The following is a 16,226-nucleotide window of genomic DNA, read 5'->3' as shown; positions in this document are numbered from 1 at the left end:
CGTTGGCGAGACTGGTGATTTTAAAAGGTGCTTTAAAGGACATTGCAACGATGTTGAAAACCAAAAAGTGAACTGTAATTCTGTCGCCGATCACTCCATATCAACCGGCCACGACATCGACTAGGGTAGGGTACACGTGCTGGCAGCTGAAAAGAATCTGTTCCGTCGCCTTCAGCTCAAATCATTAATCATTCAGACGACTAATCTCACCCTCAGTCGCAGCATTGGAAATCGAATCCCAGCTTGTGCACGCTTCCTGCGCCCTCTCTTCAAGCGTATTAAATCCCGACGCAGTCACTGCTTGTGTGGACAAGGACAGGGCTCCCGTACGATAGCCGACATACCGTTTTTGTTTGTTAGTTGTTTTTCCTTTTGGTCGGCGTCTGTTTTTAAGTTCTAATATGATTGTCCCCGACCGGACCACATTTCGTCCAACTCTCGACTTCAAGCCATCCGCTAACTATTTGTTAAAAATCTTCCTGCCCAACAGACAACGTTATTAATCCTATTTCTTTCTTGCTATCGCCGCTAAGTCACAGTCACAACAGTGACGAGCAAATAGGCTATGCTCTGATTATGCCAAAATGATTCTTTATAGTTTTTAACGCTCCAGAACTTACGCAGTTTATTAACTACTGCCCCTGATGATGGATAATACATGTTACTAAATGTCGTGTTCTTTTAATGGAAATGAAAACACAAAAATTCGGCCTCTAATTTTAAGCCCGGAGGTTCTTTGAAGGCAAACGCATGCTTAGGGTCTGGCGAAAGTTAGCAGCTTCTGTATTTTTATCTACTGGTCTTAATTGCAGCCAATGATGCGTAACTGCAGTTTATTTAACGTTACAGTTTCTGCGCTGTGGTGTTGCTCCCTTCATACCCCATGAAAGAGACGTTACTACTACCATAATCAGTTACATACGCAACATATCCTTCAATCCTTACAAAGTTACTTATCATGAAATATCTAATTGCAGCGACCCAATAAATCTGCCAATAATATTGTTTGGAATAAAACTAATTACCCATTTGAAAAATCAACTGGCTGTATAACTCATTAGACCAGTACCATACGACGATTTTTTTCGATAGCGTGTAATTTTGCAAAGGCTTTGCATAATTAATGTCTCTTCTCAGCAGACAGTGCGCCTCATGCTGACCCGGTGCCTTGGCCTATATGTATTGTCGACCGCGTTGTACCCACAAAGCCTTATTGCGAATATTTTTTGTTTGAACAGGGCTTTGAGAACCCTGAAAGCAAGTTTGAACCACATTTGTCAAAAATCTATTTCCTTCAGAACAGGGAAACTTAATTGCTTCAGCCTTTTCACCCATGCTTTTGCGCGAACAAAGCTGTGCTCAAATAGCACTGTGAAGGTTCGTGAGGCTTCAATAACGTAATCAATTGGAAAACTTTGCTTCAGAAGTATTCTTACACCCTTCCACATTGATGGCTATTCTTCACTGCGCAAAGCCATGCGATACGGAGATTTCGGTGAAGCGTTTAATTTGAATCAGAACTAAACAGACGCAGTTCTGACGTTAAGGTGAACTGATGCGTAACCTAGCGGAATCCAGCTCGTATATTGTGTCTGGCATATTGTGTTCGCTCTACCGTTTCTTTTATGAGACTTTATAATTAGGGGAAGTATCTTGTTTACTCTTAGAGTAAATTGTTCCTCTTATCGCCCATTCTACCCAATGCAGGAATCTACCTCACGGCCGTCATGGCCATCACATCCATATCGGTCGTCATGACCGTAATCGTGCTCAACTTCCACTATCGCGGGCCCAGCCGAAAAGAAGTGCCCTCGTGGCTTCGCCAGCTTGTGCTCGAGAGGTCGACACCCGCGTCCGCTCGCGGGTGGTTCTCGAGACCTCGGAGGAAGACAGTCGGCGACAATCACGTGCATTTCTACGAGACGCCGCCACGCGCCACGGAACGCTCCGACGGGGACGACGACAGCGGCCGGCCTGCCGACGACACCTTCAGACTCATGGTGGACAGCGTCGTCGTTGGCGGCGAAGAGCGGTACCCGCGGACCGAGTATGGCGAGCACTCAGCCAGCAACGAATCGCCGAGCCCAGTCATCCACGGCGACGCTCCGCGGAACAACGCATCCGCGGCCAGGCACCGTCGAGGCCGCGGTGGTGGCTCCACCAAGCGCGTGCAAGAGGAGGTGCTCAGGACTCTGCGCTACCTCCTTGAGAAGCAACAGCGCGAGGAGTACCTCACCCGGACAGTGAACGAGTGGCGACAGATGGCGCTTGTGATCGACCGTACGCTCTTCTGGTTCTTCCTCGTCATCACAGCCGTCTCGTCCATCTGCTTCCTGGTGGTCATACCGGTCCAGAGACGGGGACTATGACCGTGCAGGCATCGCCTGTATCTGAGTCGCTTGCTCACGCGGAGGTTCTTTCGGATGTGTAGAGAGCATTCTACATTTGTTACCCCCGTGGTTGCCCTGCTGAACTTCCCTATCGCGGTTGAGTTCCCTTTTTTTTTCCTTCCTCTGTCACAAAAACCTAAGTCTGCACAAGTCACTGAGCATCCGACTGTTATCTGGGGTAAAGATTGTTTAGAGGGACATTTTAGAAGGAGCGCATAGTGTCAGGTAGTGTCAGGCGTAAAAATGCAGATTACAGGACTTGCGCACGTAGGTTGACGGCCTGTTCCCGTATTTTTTGCCGCAGCTTCAAGCACTTTGGGTTTTGGTCTGAATTTACCCTCATAAAAACACCGCGGAAACATGTCGTTATTCATCGAAGGCACCCGTCTGATTGCGAAAAGCAAGACATGGTCATAACCTGTGAGCTTAAAAGCAGAACACTGCGAGTTATCTTGTTTTTAACTCACAGGGGCTGATGAACATCGCCGCCCAAGGCGGCCACAAATGCATAATTCATAATGGCTTTTAGGCATACGCTCATATTACTCTTGTGACGCATGCTTCAATCGTTCCCAGTTGCCACCAGTGTGACGAAAGCAAAATAACGAAGAAACAGAGGAAGTGCCCTTAAAGGGAAACTGCATAGGTTTTAGAAATCAACGAGCTCAAGAGGGTAAAGCATGTGAAGTATTTTTGGGCTAGCACTTGAAATAGTGAAGTAATCGCCGATTAAAATCCGAACGCCATTCAAGCTTCTCCGCAGCACACAACGCCAAGTAGGAGGTGCATGATGACGCCATCGAAGGTATCGGTGCATTCCCAACGCACAAACGCCTCCTTTGAAGGAAGAAAACCAACGCCGCCGAAGGCAAACCCTGCCGAGAGCTGTTTGGCAGCGTCTAACGAGTCAGGGCAGGGTGTGGCTGACGACAGCAGCAATTTGCAATCATATCTTCCTTGACGTCACGCTGAGTTTCTCGGCACTCCTCTGGTGCACTGAGAACAAGCGCAAAATTCAATCGTCAAATACGTCACTATTTTAAATGCTGGTGCAAAAACACTAGGCATGCTTTACTTAGAGCCGATATAGATTTGAATCCTTGAATATCGCGAAATTCTCGAAAAAGTGGTGCAGTTGCCCTTTAAAAGGTGAGGCTTCGGCTCAGCGACTGCAAACTTATTCTGCCTTGCCTGACACAATGTCTGCGCTCAGATACGAAAAGCGAGACTCTTTCAACGTACATCCGCCGCGGTGACCCAGTGGTTACGGCGCTCGGCTGCTGACACGAAAGACGCGGGTTCGATTCCGGCCACGGCGGCCGAATTTCGATGGAGGCGAAATTCTAGAGGCCCGTGTACTGTGCAATGTCAGTGCACGTTAAAGAACCCCAGGTGGTCGAAATTTCCGGAGCCCTTCACTACGGCGTTCCTCATAGCCTGAGTCACTTTGGGACGTTAAACCCCAATAAACTAAACCAAACCAATCTTTCATCGTACGTTTCTTTTTGCGCGCCATAAGTCCTGAGATTTTCGTTTGCCAGCAGGACAATCAACTAGCAAAATTGGCAGCGGTTTAGCTCTGGTTAAACCAGGAGGATTGCGAAAGCAACGAGGAGAGAGAGATAGGCGATGGAGAGCGCGAGGCAGCGGCGGCGGCCCCGGCACTCTAGCACGGCGGCGACACCTCTCAGTCACCTGCGCAGCGATGGCGGCTGCGCGCCAGCTGTGCGCCGTGTGACGTCGCAGCTCCTCACGCATGCGCAGTATGGCCTTTGATCAGCTCCGCGAAATGGTTCGGCGACTCGCGTAGTGTTGCTTTCGCAACAAAAATCGTTGATAAAATCGTGTATTCACCGAGTGAGCTACTGAAAGCAGTTGATCGCATCCGAGGGATGAATTAATCGTACTTCCAGTTTTGTAAGGAATCGACTGGCTACATGCAGGCCGTCCTTCGTGCATTTAAAACTAATATATTCATTTACAAAAGATTCCTTCCAATCAAGAGTGCAGTCACATGTCCACGTTCCGCGTGACGGGAAGGTCGAAAACTTAATAAAGACGTTGTCGCGTCAATGTGTAGTTTGTACTGATGTGCCAAATGATATGTGAAGAAAACACAAGCATTTCTGGCTGTACAAGCAAACTAGGGCCCTGCTTTCTGTTGCTAAAGATTATTTTCAAGTCTGTGTATATGCTCTCATTTCCTGAGAACTTGCTTATTATCTTTAGCAATGTCCTCGCAGCAAACTACTGAACCAGGTGTTACACCTTTGTACTAGCTTGACACATCGCTGTGGTAAAGCAACATTTATTCTACAAACTGACATAGCACGCATTTCACCTTACTGGTTCTTCATTTCAGCTAGAAGTCACTGGCAGGACAGTAGATCACATTGCAAGTGAGCAGCCCACCTCTATCTTAGGATAAAGCTATACGGCCAGTCTGGCCAGCAAATATTAAGCAACAACAAGTAGGCTCACCATACATGTTAAACAGCGTTTCTCTCTGCTCGCACGTGCTTCCTTTCGTTTCTGCTCACTATCGCACGAGCCACTCCTGCTCAAGCGATACAGTCCTTGGTACGCCTGTGCAACATTTCTTCCTGAAAAAGTGACTTGTTGCTAAGACTCGAGCTTTTAATGAAGTTGCAGACAATGGGACAAGCAAATTAGTGGAGTTCACTCCTGGGTATCAGCTGATTATATCGTAATTTGTTCAGGAATTCGCACTGAGGATTTAGGCAACAATTGGCATCTTTGTGTCGAGAATACCAGTAAACAAAAGACGAAGCATGCATGGAGCAACTGCGACCAATCCACGATGCTAACCTTTGAGGCTTGGTGTGGCATTTTTGAGTCCTCTTAAAGCAGAAAATGTTAAATACAGTTGAACCAGGTTATAACGAAGTTGTAGGAGCCCGGTGATGACTTCATTATAGCCGTAGCTTCGTTATAGCCCGTAATGACCGAACTTCCAAGGGGAATCGTCATTCCTTCGTTATAACCATTTCGTTATAACAAGGTTCGACTGTTACTGCAAAAGAGGCTTCAGCATAATGCACTCGGCGGAAGCGCCAATAAGAAGTTTCAGTTATGTCCCTCTTTTGTTAGTTTGCCTTTCATCTCTTTGTCGTGATTTTCATACACCTTGTTGAGTTCACTTCTGCACGCACGGTCGAGCAATCCTCTACGCTCGAGTCATATCACTGCTCAGACCGAAATGCGGACGAGGGCCTGAGCAGCGGTCTGACTTGAGCGCACGATTTTCTGTTTGCTGCACTCTGCAAGCTGTTCCTGCCTTCCCTCACTAAATATGGTGTGGATATTGCTTCGGCAGGAGCAGAACACCTGTACGTCTCCATGCACGTGTGTGTCACTGTATTTTGCCTTTGTTCGGGAACCACAAAAGAAACTTACTTTGTGCTTGCAATAAAACAACCCCACAATCGCAGTATTTGGTTCTTTTCATTTCATTTTTGAGGCGAAAGCTTCACTACGCTAGGTAAAGCCAAGGTCACCGTGTCTGGAAATTTCACCTTCATTTCACCTTCAGGTAAAGCAAAAAAAAGGTGCATAGCTGACCCCCTGAGGCAGTGGACACCTACATGTATGTCGTGCTTTAAGCTGCGTGGCGGTAGTGACAGATGCGTGCTGCATGCGTTGGCATTGACAACGTTGTGGCAGAAACGCGGCACTAAAGCTATAGGCCGTCGGCATTCATAGTGTTCACTGGCGTTGGCAACCTTTGATGATTTTAAGGAAATTGAGTGCGCATAACTGGCTCCCTGGGTCAGTAGACGCCCGAATCGCGCTTTGAGGTTCATGGGGTGGTGATAAGAGAGATGTGGGCTGCACGCGTTAGCGCTGACAACGTTGTGGCAGACACGCAGCACTGCAGCAATAGGCCGCAGCGTTCACTGGGTGAGCACACTGTCGCGTTCGACCGTGCCACCTGCCAGGGTGGCAGGGTGGGCACGCTGCCCATCCAGTGTCCGGAACGCACTCAACGTTACAGACGCCAAGCCGCGTATAATTACCCGACACGCCATAGCTTTCGCTATCTTACCAGGTTCAGCAATAGTTGAACTGCAGCTAATTTTATTTACACCGTAATGATGTGGGCTGCCTTAGGCAAAAAGCGAACTAATTTCTCGTTAATGGAACCCGAGCCCCCACGAAGGAACATGGCATATAGCGAAAATACAGCATACAAAGTTACCTACATATCAATTAATACCCTCAGAATTGTAAACAAACCATAATAGAAAGAAAAGAATAAATTCGCATGATATAACTATTTAAAGAGTTATTACAGGAACATATATCTTTGAGAGATTGTTGTTTTCTGGTATTGTTTTTGGATGCTCCCTCTTGATAGCTTCAAAAGGGTAATGTTTCGATCTGTGTACAGTTTGCGCGTACTTCAGTCAAGTATCAGGTCTTAGTACAACCATGCTGCATTGACTTGTGTGCAGCAACTCAAGGAACATTCTTTCAGCCAGTCAAGCAAGCTTTCAACAAGAGCTTTAGGAAATGCGCTCACAACGACCCATGAGATAGATTTTTTTCTTTCAGCTCCGGTTCCACGCCAGTAAAGGTGAGGGTTTTGCCTACACAGGCGTTGTGCCGTTAAAAGGTAATGCAACACTTCGTAGTAGCAACAAGAGACAACGCCTTATTCACAGTCTCTTTACATTTCAAAGTTGTCTCCGTTGAAAAATCAAAATTGGTTTTGAGAAAGGAATTGGCGCAGTATCTGTCTCACGTGTATCGATGTACACGCAAATCGCGCTGTAAGGGAAAGGATAAAGGAAGGAGTGAAAGAATAAAGCAAGAAAGATGGTTTGGTTTATGGGGTTTAACGTCCCAAAGCGACTGAGGCTATGAGAGACGCCGTAGTGAAGGGCTCCGGAAATTTCGACCACCTAGGGTTCTTTAACGTGCACTGACATCACAGTACACGGGCCTCTAGAATTTCTCCTCCAAAGAAATTCCAGCCACCGCGGCCGGTATCGAACCCGCGTCTTTCGGGACAGCAGCCGAGCACCATAGCCACTGAGCCACCGCGGCGGCATAAAGCAAGAAAGAGGTGCCGTAGTGGAGGTCACCGGTAATCGACCACCTGGGGATCTTTAACGTGCACTGACATCTCATAGCACCCGGAGCCTTTTGCGTTCCACCTCCATCGAAGCGCAGCCGTCGGGGTCGGGGTCGGGTTCGAACCCGGGTACTCCGGCTCACTACACGAGCGCCATAACCACTGAGCCACCGCGGCGGGTCAGTCGCTTCGCTCTCGGCGCTGTTCAGTAAGGGCTATTCCCGACGCCACATCTTGGTTATTTCTTTTGTACACTTTCTGAGGAAATTCAAGTGATCCTGTTTCACGTTGAGGAGCGCAGGCAGCAGCAAGAGGCTGATGCTTCGTGTTCCCGCATCCGCAAGTCGCTTTCCGACAAGCTAAAAGGCATTCTCATCCTGCAAGCGCTTTTCAATCCGGGCGAGCGTGCTGCGCTCGTAGTTGCAAACATAGCGCGAGCGTTTCCATCACCGGCGACGACGGTGAGCCAATTGGAGGAGCCGGTACAATCTCAGGAATCTCCCGTGATTGAACTTTGCGATTTTAGCTGAGCGGCGAGTATTTCAGACACGATGAAATAGCGGGGGGGGGGAGTGAATTTTTGTTCAAGCGCGAGGGGGTCAGAAACAGGCGCCCTGGAGAAAATTTACCTCCTCCGAAGAGCGTGCAGCGAGGAGCCGCGATGTATCGAACGGCCCTTTCAGACGGCGCCCCATATTTTTCTCTTGGCGCACGCATTCATAGGAGCTCGTACACGTTCTTCTTGTGAAGGCATTTCTCGCATCGAGATATGAAGGCCGGGAAAAACAAATGAAGGAGGTAACAGTCGGACCGCATCTAGAGATCTCTTCCACTTCGGAATCTGCGGTTTTGTTCGGTAGCGTCCTTACAACTACGTTTCGCTGCCTCCCGTCAACATTCAACGCCCGAGGCAGATAACGCGTGCGCGTCGGACTCTTTACCAGCACGAACTATGTGAGAAAGTTCAGCAGCGCCGGCTGCCGCCCGCCGAATGTTTGTTTTTTTTTTTTAAGCAAAGAAGCAGTTCGTGCCCCGAATTCGAGGGTAATCATCACAGACTCGCGTTGAGCCTGTGAACACTACCTGGCTGGCGAGGTTTCACATTTAGCCTACCGTATTTTAAGGCTGGCAGTGAGGGAATCGGATCCTTCGCCCAAAAGCATAGTTTGGACTCCGGGCCATCAGGGCTTTAGAGTAACGAGGCTGCGGACGCAGCCGCCCGAAACCTACGGGCCACCTCATCCAGGGTCCTGCGGCTGAGAGATTAGGCAACCGCTTCTGCGGTTCAGAGAAATTCTGGAATACGAGGCATCGGCTTTTCTCTGTCCCTTTTAAGGGCGTGAGTAAAGCCGATGAGCGAACTCTGAGACGCCTGCAGAGCAATACTTTGTTGTGTCCTGCAATAGCGAATCATTTTGACCTCAGAATTGATAGGCGCTGCCCTCACTGTGCTGAGGTGTCCGATAACTTCCACATGGTTTAGGCCTGTCAGGAGAATCCTTCAGTTCCGCCAAACACTTAGATTCCCGAGAGGCATGGGAGGTAGCCCTGCTCAATTGCTAGAGGCTAGTGTCTCAAAGGGCTCTAGTCAAACGGTCACGAGTAGCGGTATCTTCCAGCGGGGTCACGGACTAAGGACTCCACCTATGTAAAGGGCCATTTTCTCTCCTTTCACTGAATAAAAAGTTTTCACCACCACCACCATCATTTTGAAATGAAATCTTTATTTGCCATCAAATACAGATGGGGGGTTTGTAGAAAAAAAGCTGTCCTTGGACAGCTCGACGGGTCCACAATCCCTTATTTTGGCAGAGTGACGGCATCACATAACATATTCTTGATATCCAAACTTATACATACATATTTAATATGATACAGATATAGTACTCATAGTAAACGAAAACAACAGAAAACAACAACAACAAAGAACAGAAGACAACAGCGGAACTCACTGCTACAAATCCAAAAGAAAACAACAGTAAGGCTAGATAATATTACATAGCAACCAAATATATCTGCCGTAGGTCCTTGTAGGTTACCGTGAAGAGGTCAAAACGGACCGAATTATAATAATTCAAAAGCGTTGGTATTGTTTACTTAAGGCACTGTTTCCCGTAACTTGAACGTGACATCGGTACTGACCAATCCTCGAAGTGTCTTGTAAACTTGGAGTTCTATCCTGTAATTGGGATAGATTAGTACGTATATTGTTGATATTCCTGTGGATTTCTTGTTTATATACATGGCTTAAGCGATATCTATAGAGATTGTGAGCTGGAATTACACCAGAGTTGCTAAAGAAAGTTGAGGTGGAAGCAGTATAAGAATCATTATATGTGTGTCGGAGATACTTTTTCTGTAACAGGTGGATGTGTTTTATATTAGTGGTTGTTGTGTTTCCGCATGCCAGTTGACAATAGTTCAAGTGTGACTGAAAGAGTGAATGATAAAGCAAACGTTTGATGCGTGTGAGAAGGATATAGCTTAAACGACCTATTACACCAGTTATTTGACTTATTTGGCTTAGAACATGCTTGACGTGATTATCCCAGGAAATATTTGCGGAAAAGGTGACACCCAGACATTTGAAATTCTCGACTGAACTGATGCATCGCGAGTTTATTATAATATCTTGATGCGGAGGTATGTGCCTGTTTTTCGGCCTGAATATAATCGCTTTTGTTTTGCTTTCATTTATCTTCATTGCATTAACTCTTGACCATTCCTCTAAGGATTTCATTGCACTGTTACATTGTTCAACAAGAAGACTAATATCATTGCCTGCAAAAAAAAAATACTAGTGTCATCTGCATAGATAATAAATTTTGCTTTAGAGTTAATAGTGACGATATCATTCAGATAGCGATTGAAAAGTAAAGGTCCTAATATACTTCCCTGTAGCACTCCACAATCAGCAGCTTTAGCCTTCGATGTAAAGGCACCTATTTTCATAACTTTAGTTCTATTTGGATAGGTAGGATTTCATAAGAGCTAATGCCTGTCCTCGTATTCCATACTTACTTAACGTTTCCAGCAAAATGTTATGGTTAACTAAATCGAAGGGTTTAGAAAAGTCCACGAAAATGCCAACAACTATTGCTTTGTTTTCAAACGCCGTTAATATAGTGGTAGTAGTACAAGACTTTTATTCGGCCATAATTTACAGGCCGAGCATGTCGACCGCCTGGGCGACCAGAAGTCGCTGTTCTTCCTCCCCCTTCAGCGCCAAGCCAGTCGAGCCAGGTGGTGATGGATGGGTTCCTACCCCCCACCTTCGTTATCCGTTAATATATATTCTTTCTGCTCTAGCAACTCTAATTTAACTGCTGGGCATTTCGCTGGGCATTTTCTTCGAGCTACCGTTAGGAAATAAATTGAGTCTTGGAATCAATCATTTTGCAGTTGGAATGTATCTCGGGTAACTAATATTTATCGAATTTCAAGGCATGCCGTTTTTTTTTTGTTCTCTGACATAGGAAAATTGCATCAGAAAGAAATATGGAAGCGCGACCTGGCGCTTCCTTTGAGGTGCATTTCACTCTTTCTATTCAGCAACATTGCTTCGTTTATATTAAAGTGACAGGTTCACGCAGTGACGTGACGAAGATGCGGTGGCACTCATGCCAGTAGCGACTTCCGTGCGGAATACCAGGAAAACGCTCCGCCTGCCGCAGCCGCCACGGCTACTGGCAATATGCGTGGCCCCATCATGCCGTGAGCAAAAGAAGTTCGGTAGTTGAAAAGATTCCAAGAAAACTTGGGGAAACTTCGCAGCTTCAAGAAACGAAGAGAAGAGTCACCCGGAGCCACGCGGTCCTCCTATTGTTGTAAACCGGCCCCGCACCAAACTCCCTTCACCCCGTGTCAAGGGCTGGGGAAGGCCAACAAGCAGGTACTCCTGCGCCTGCTTACTAATCCGATGTTGTGTCCTGCAAACCTAAACATTTCGATCCCGATTCGAAGGGCGGAGCGCGCACTGTGGCGAGGTGTCTGACACACACTACACGGTGTGGGCCCACCAAAAGAACCCATCCCTACCCCCCATCCCAAACCCCACCCAAGAGGACTGGGAGGCGACCCTGTCCGGCTGCTGCACCCTCGACGCCCAAAGGGCCCTAGCGCACCCGAGCGTTCGTCCGTGTTTTTTGCGTGTTCCTTCTACGTGTGTTTGTGCTTCTTCGCTGCAATATGAATCAAGAATGTTACCAACTTGCCCAAAAACGTGTTTTACCCGGGCTGCGGCAGCTGCCAATGAGGTGCGTGACTAGGCATCCCACCTAGTGGTCGTAAGGGTGTGACCCTACAGGTCACGACCCACAACACCTCCCCGTATATATGAGTGAATAAAAAATTAGACTTCACTGCGGCGACCCGCAGTGGGAGAATGCAAAAGCATTGACGCCTCCCCGGCGCACGTTCTCTCTCTTTATCACTTTCTTTTAAGGCGAAAGCCTTTAATGTCTCATCGTTGTAAGCAGCAGTTGTCGACAGAGAATGTCACGCTTTTCAGTTGGTCGAAACGGTCGTGACGTCGCAGTGCGCCAATTTCAAACGGGGCCAATTGTACTTTGGCTAGTAACCATGCAACCAATTGAAGGGACCATATAGTGATGCTCCAAGTAAGTGGGACTGAGCTTAGTTAATTGCTTAATTACCCAATTAGCCTAATTAGCTTCTTTAGTCAGGCCATATAAATAAATAAAACCTAGTAAGAAATTGGTCGAGCTCGGGAATCGAACCCCGGTCTTCGGAGTGCGAGACGAGCATGCTATCCACTCCGCCATGCCAGCTCGATGGTTTGGAATGAACAAAGGCACGTCTAATGAATACAGTGTCTTCGCTCACAGCCATCCTCCTCCCTTCCCTTCTGGCGAGGTTTAGGTGTCCACCGAGATATGAGAGAGAAATACATTTCCTTTCCTCAAAAACCAATTTACCGACGAGCGAGGCGTAGAACCGTATGGGCGATGGCGTTCTATGGACTCCCTGGCAGCGTTGCAAGACGCTCTCGCGTTCCACTCTTAGAGGCGAAGCTTAACATCTTAACCACACATCAGTGACCACACTTTAAGTCAAAAAAGTGCACCCCCCCCCCCTGAATTTTGACGGGTGTCCACCGAGATATGTGAGACAGTTACTGCGTAATTTTCTTTCCTCAAATACAATTTTCATTTTCTTCATTACGGGCCATCTTCGTCTTTCTTCTTTCACTCCCACTTCCTCCGTTCCTCTACGGTGCGGTTCAGGTGTCCACCGAGATGACAGAGATTTACTGCGCCATTTCCTTTCCTCAAAAACCGTTGCGTTGAAACGGCAAGGCATCGCGCCGAACGGGTGGTGGCGTTCCGTGGACTCCCTGGCAGTGCTACAACTCGCTGTCGCGTTCCACTCCTAAAGGCGAAGCTTAAGCGTAAGCTTAATTAGCAGCTAATTAGTATTCAGGCATTAATCAGTAATTAACCATTAATTAGTGATTTGTCATCACTTAGTAATTAGTACTCAATTACATGTGTGCCGCCGCGGTGGCTCAGTGGCTATGGTGCTCGGCTGCTGACCCAAAAGACGCGGGTTCGATCCCGGCCGCGGCGGCTAGAATTTCTTTGGAGTAGAAATTCTAGAGGCCCGTGTACTGTGCGATGTCAGTGCACGTTAAAGAACCCCAGGTGGTCGAAATTTCCGGAGCCCTTCACTACGGCGTCTCTCATAGCCTTAGTCGCTTTGGGACATTAAACCCCACAAAACGAAACGAAACGAACAATTACATGTGACGCCACCAGTGCCACAGAAGCACTGAAAGTGGTGCGGAAAACGCTTTCGCCTCTACGCACTTTAGACAGTCAAAGTGCCCCCTGAATTTTTGTTTGTTAATTAAGTGAACTACACAGTTAGCATAATTATCTTAGGTTCTAATTAAAGATCGATTTATTTACTCTGATTATACCTTCTTTTAGAGCGCAGCTCTTAGGCGCCCGTGGAGCGGGAGCTTGGAAAGGGGAAAGTAAAAGCGCTACCTTCTCCCCTCCTTAGCAACCAGCGCCACAGTGGCGGGCGCAGCTGTGCATAGCAACCGTGACGTCACACAGTAGCCGTTGCTTAGCAACACAGTTGCTTAGCAACTGTGACGATACATAGTAGTGGTAGAACGAGCGCGCGCGCGTCGGCGGTGGCAGCTACACTGCCGCTCCTTCGCCAGACGGCTCGTTGCAGTCGAGTGAGCGAGACGCATGGCTTCGAAGCGGCCCACTGATTCCGCGCCAAGCGGTTCGGGGAAGCGGCAGTGGGTAGACCACAAGGCTTTCACCAAGCACTCTTTAGAGTTTACAGTGCCTTCGGTCTTGTTTTGAGGAAAGGAAATGCGCATTATCTGTCTCCCACAGTGCGAAACCAATAGAGCAGGGGTCTGGAAAACAGAGGGTAAAGTTTGTAAATTGGTTTTTGAGGAAATGAAATGCGCAGTATCTGTCTCACACATCTCGGTGGACACCTGAGCCAGAGGGAAGGCACTTAACTGCCCTCTTGTAACAGTGCACACCTCAATCGTACTTCAATCTATGTGGCGGTAGTGAAATATGTGCGCTTCTTGATGACAATCAAGAACTGTTAGTGGAGTGTTTCTTGCAGGAGGAATATGAGGGAAAAATAAGTGTCTGTAATTGTATATACGTGTCTTGCTCGAATTCTTTGCCTCAATCTATCGAAAAGCTGAAGCAGCTGATGAGCTGCGCTCAAATTTCGCATTAGGAAGTAACGTAATGGTCAGCAATTTTTTATTTCATTCAACATTTTGGTTTTTCAACTTTAACGCCATGGTTGCTTTCTCCACTTACTATATCCCCGTCCAGTCTATTCAACTGTCCAATGGTTTTTTCTCATAATTAATTAATTAATCGATGTCAATGAAACTTTGCTTCGATTAATTATCACTCGTCAAATGCATTTCAATTCATTTCAAACTTTATTTTCACTCCTTTGCCGATTATTCTACTATTTTGACATCCACGGCTGTTTTTCCGTCGACTCACTATATCGACGTCCACGCCATTTTGTCATTTTTGGCTCTAATTAATTAACTAACTGTCCTATCCACATGTTTTTATTGCGCAGCTTCCTCACATTATCCTCTTTTGATTGCAACCACTTGTTTGATGCGAACTCTTCTGAAAACGTCACAACTGCTGCCTAAAGTCCCTTTATGAGCTTTTCTAAAAAAAGCTGATCTAGGGACTTTACTGCTGCCGACACAACCCCGCCGACATAGCTTAATAATGCTTTCGCATTAACAAATGTTTTCACCATAACCACCACCCCAACTTCCGACGAGGCACGACGCGTGAGCGCGAGCGCGAGCGCAAAATATCTGGCGGGGACAGATCGGAACGTCGGAGCTCGCGCTGCACGCGCCGAGCACTGCGCGCATGCGCAGACCGGTTCCGGCTGAAGCGTGCCTCGGGGCGTCAGAATGTCAGAATAAATGGGCAAGAATGTGTTAGTCAATTTTTTTTATTCGGGCTCTCACAGCCAACCAATACGCAGCCAGTAAACACACCGAGGAAGTACTGGTCATGCTATCACTATGTCAGTAAAGATGGGCAAAGCACAGTGACAGCTGTGTCCAGCACAAATGTCTGCGATAACGCAGTCCCAGGCGCGAAAGCTCATCGCTTGCTGTCCATGCATCCTTTAGCACGAAGTATGTACACCCCTCTGTCAAGCCTTCAGTGCAGAAAGTTTGCTCTTAAAACATGCAGTGGAGAATTAAAGGCACTCATAGAGCTGTAAACTTCTAAAAGGCAAGAAGAATCTTTCAGCCTTAAAGGTACTTTTGGTTTTTAAGGTTGCAGTGAATACCAAACGTGCGACTGAAAAGCAGACAGTGTGGCCAGACTTTTGACCACAGCTGTACATTAATGTGGTCTACATGTATCCTGCTGGGTGGCCTGTAAAATGCAACCAAAGCCAGCGTTCCACCGTCGCGAGTACGTAGTTTAAATCATGCGGTCTCGCACATCGTGTCTGATATTACAATTTGTGCGCAGTTTATGTTGCTTTTTCGTCCAATCAATACGCCACCACCACAAAACGAAAATTGCAACGAAACAGCAGCCAAGATCACGCAAAGAAGAGCATATCTCAACGGTACCCGAAATGAACACAGGGGTGAAAAACACGTTCGCGTGCTTCCCTTACAGAATCGACAGTGTCATCCAGAAGGTTGCCTTTCTTCTCGCCTTCTTCCGGCATTGTCACTGACAATGGGGTGACTCATGAAAGGACCCGTCGATGTCTACACTAGGCACAAGCTTGCCTTTGAAAGGGCGGAGAAAACCCCGCGATAGGAAATATAAACAGCCTCACAGAGGGACGTGCAAAAAACTGCCAGGCTTGCAGCGCTACAACTACCGGCGTGGAAGCACGGCTTTTCCAACAATCAGGCCCAGCGTACAAAATATATAGCCGTCCAGTAGTTTCAGGGCCGACAGTGAGCACCATGGGAGCAATTCAACCAACCTTCATTCGCATTCGAAGAAGCCTAAGCATATGCTGGTTTTCCGAGTCTGTACAGGGCTTCTCGTCATGACCGGGTGACATGCCAGCAGTAACTCATCACTCGAACGCGATTATGGCCCTGCGTTAACATCATACATTTCTCTGTGTTAGACTATTGGAAACGAACTGTTGCGTCAGTTGTGCGTGATGGTATCGTAAGACGCCACCTCGTGCAAATCTCTGAAACTGGA

At 47.4% G+C, this 16,226-nt stretch overlaps 1 protein-coding gene across 2 annotated transcripts in view; it reads left to right on the top strand.

The window, feature by feature from the left end:
* LOC149341946 (neuronal acetylcholine receptor subunit alpha-10-like) overlaps window positions 1–5,844 on the top strand; it is a 149,749-nt gene extending 143,905 nt beyond the window's left edge. For both annotated transcript variants that reach the window (XM_089544228.1, XM_089544227.1), the window contains one exon: window positions 1,708–5,844. In XM_089544228.1, coding sequence (XP_089400354.1) covers window positions 1,708–2,369 — 662 coding nt within the window. In that variant the 3' untranslated portion in view covers window positions 2,370–5,844. The remainder of the gene's footprint in view (window positions 1–1,707) is intronic.
* Window positions 5,845–16,226: the final 10,382 nt, after the last annotated feature.

Source organism: Amblyomma mixtum, chromosome 5 (genome assembly GCF_055824585.1).
Source record: "Amblyomma mixtum isolate Tamu chromosome 5, ASM5582458v1, whole genome shotgun sequence".
NCBI classification, from domain to species: domain Eukaryota; kingdom Metazoa; phylum Arthropoda; class Arachnida; order Ixodida; family Ixodidae; genus Amblyomma; species Amblyomma mixtum.
Note: the sequence above shows the minus strand (reverse complement) of the source record. Positions and strands in the feature narration are given on the sequence as shown.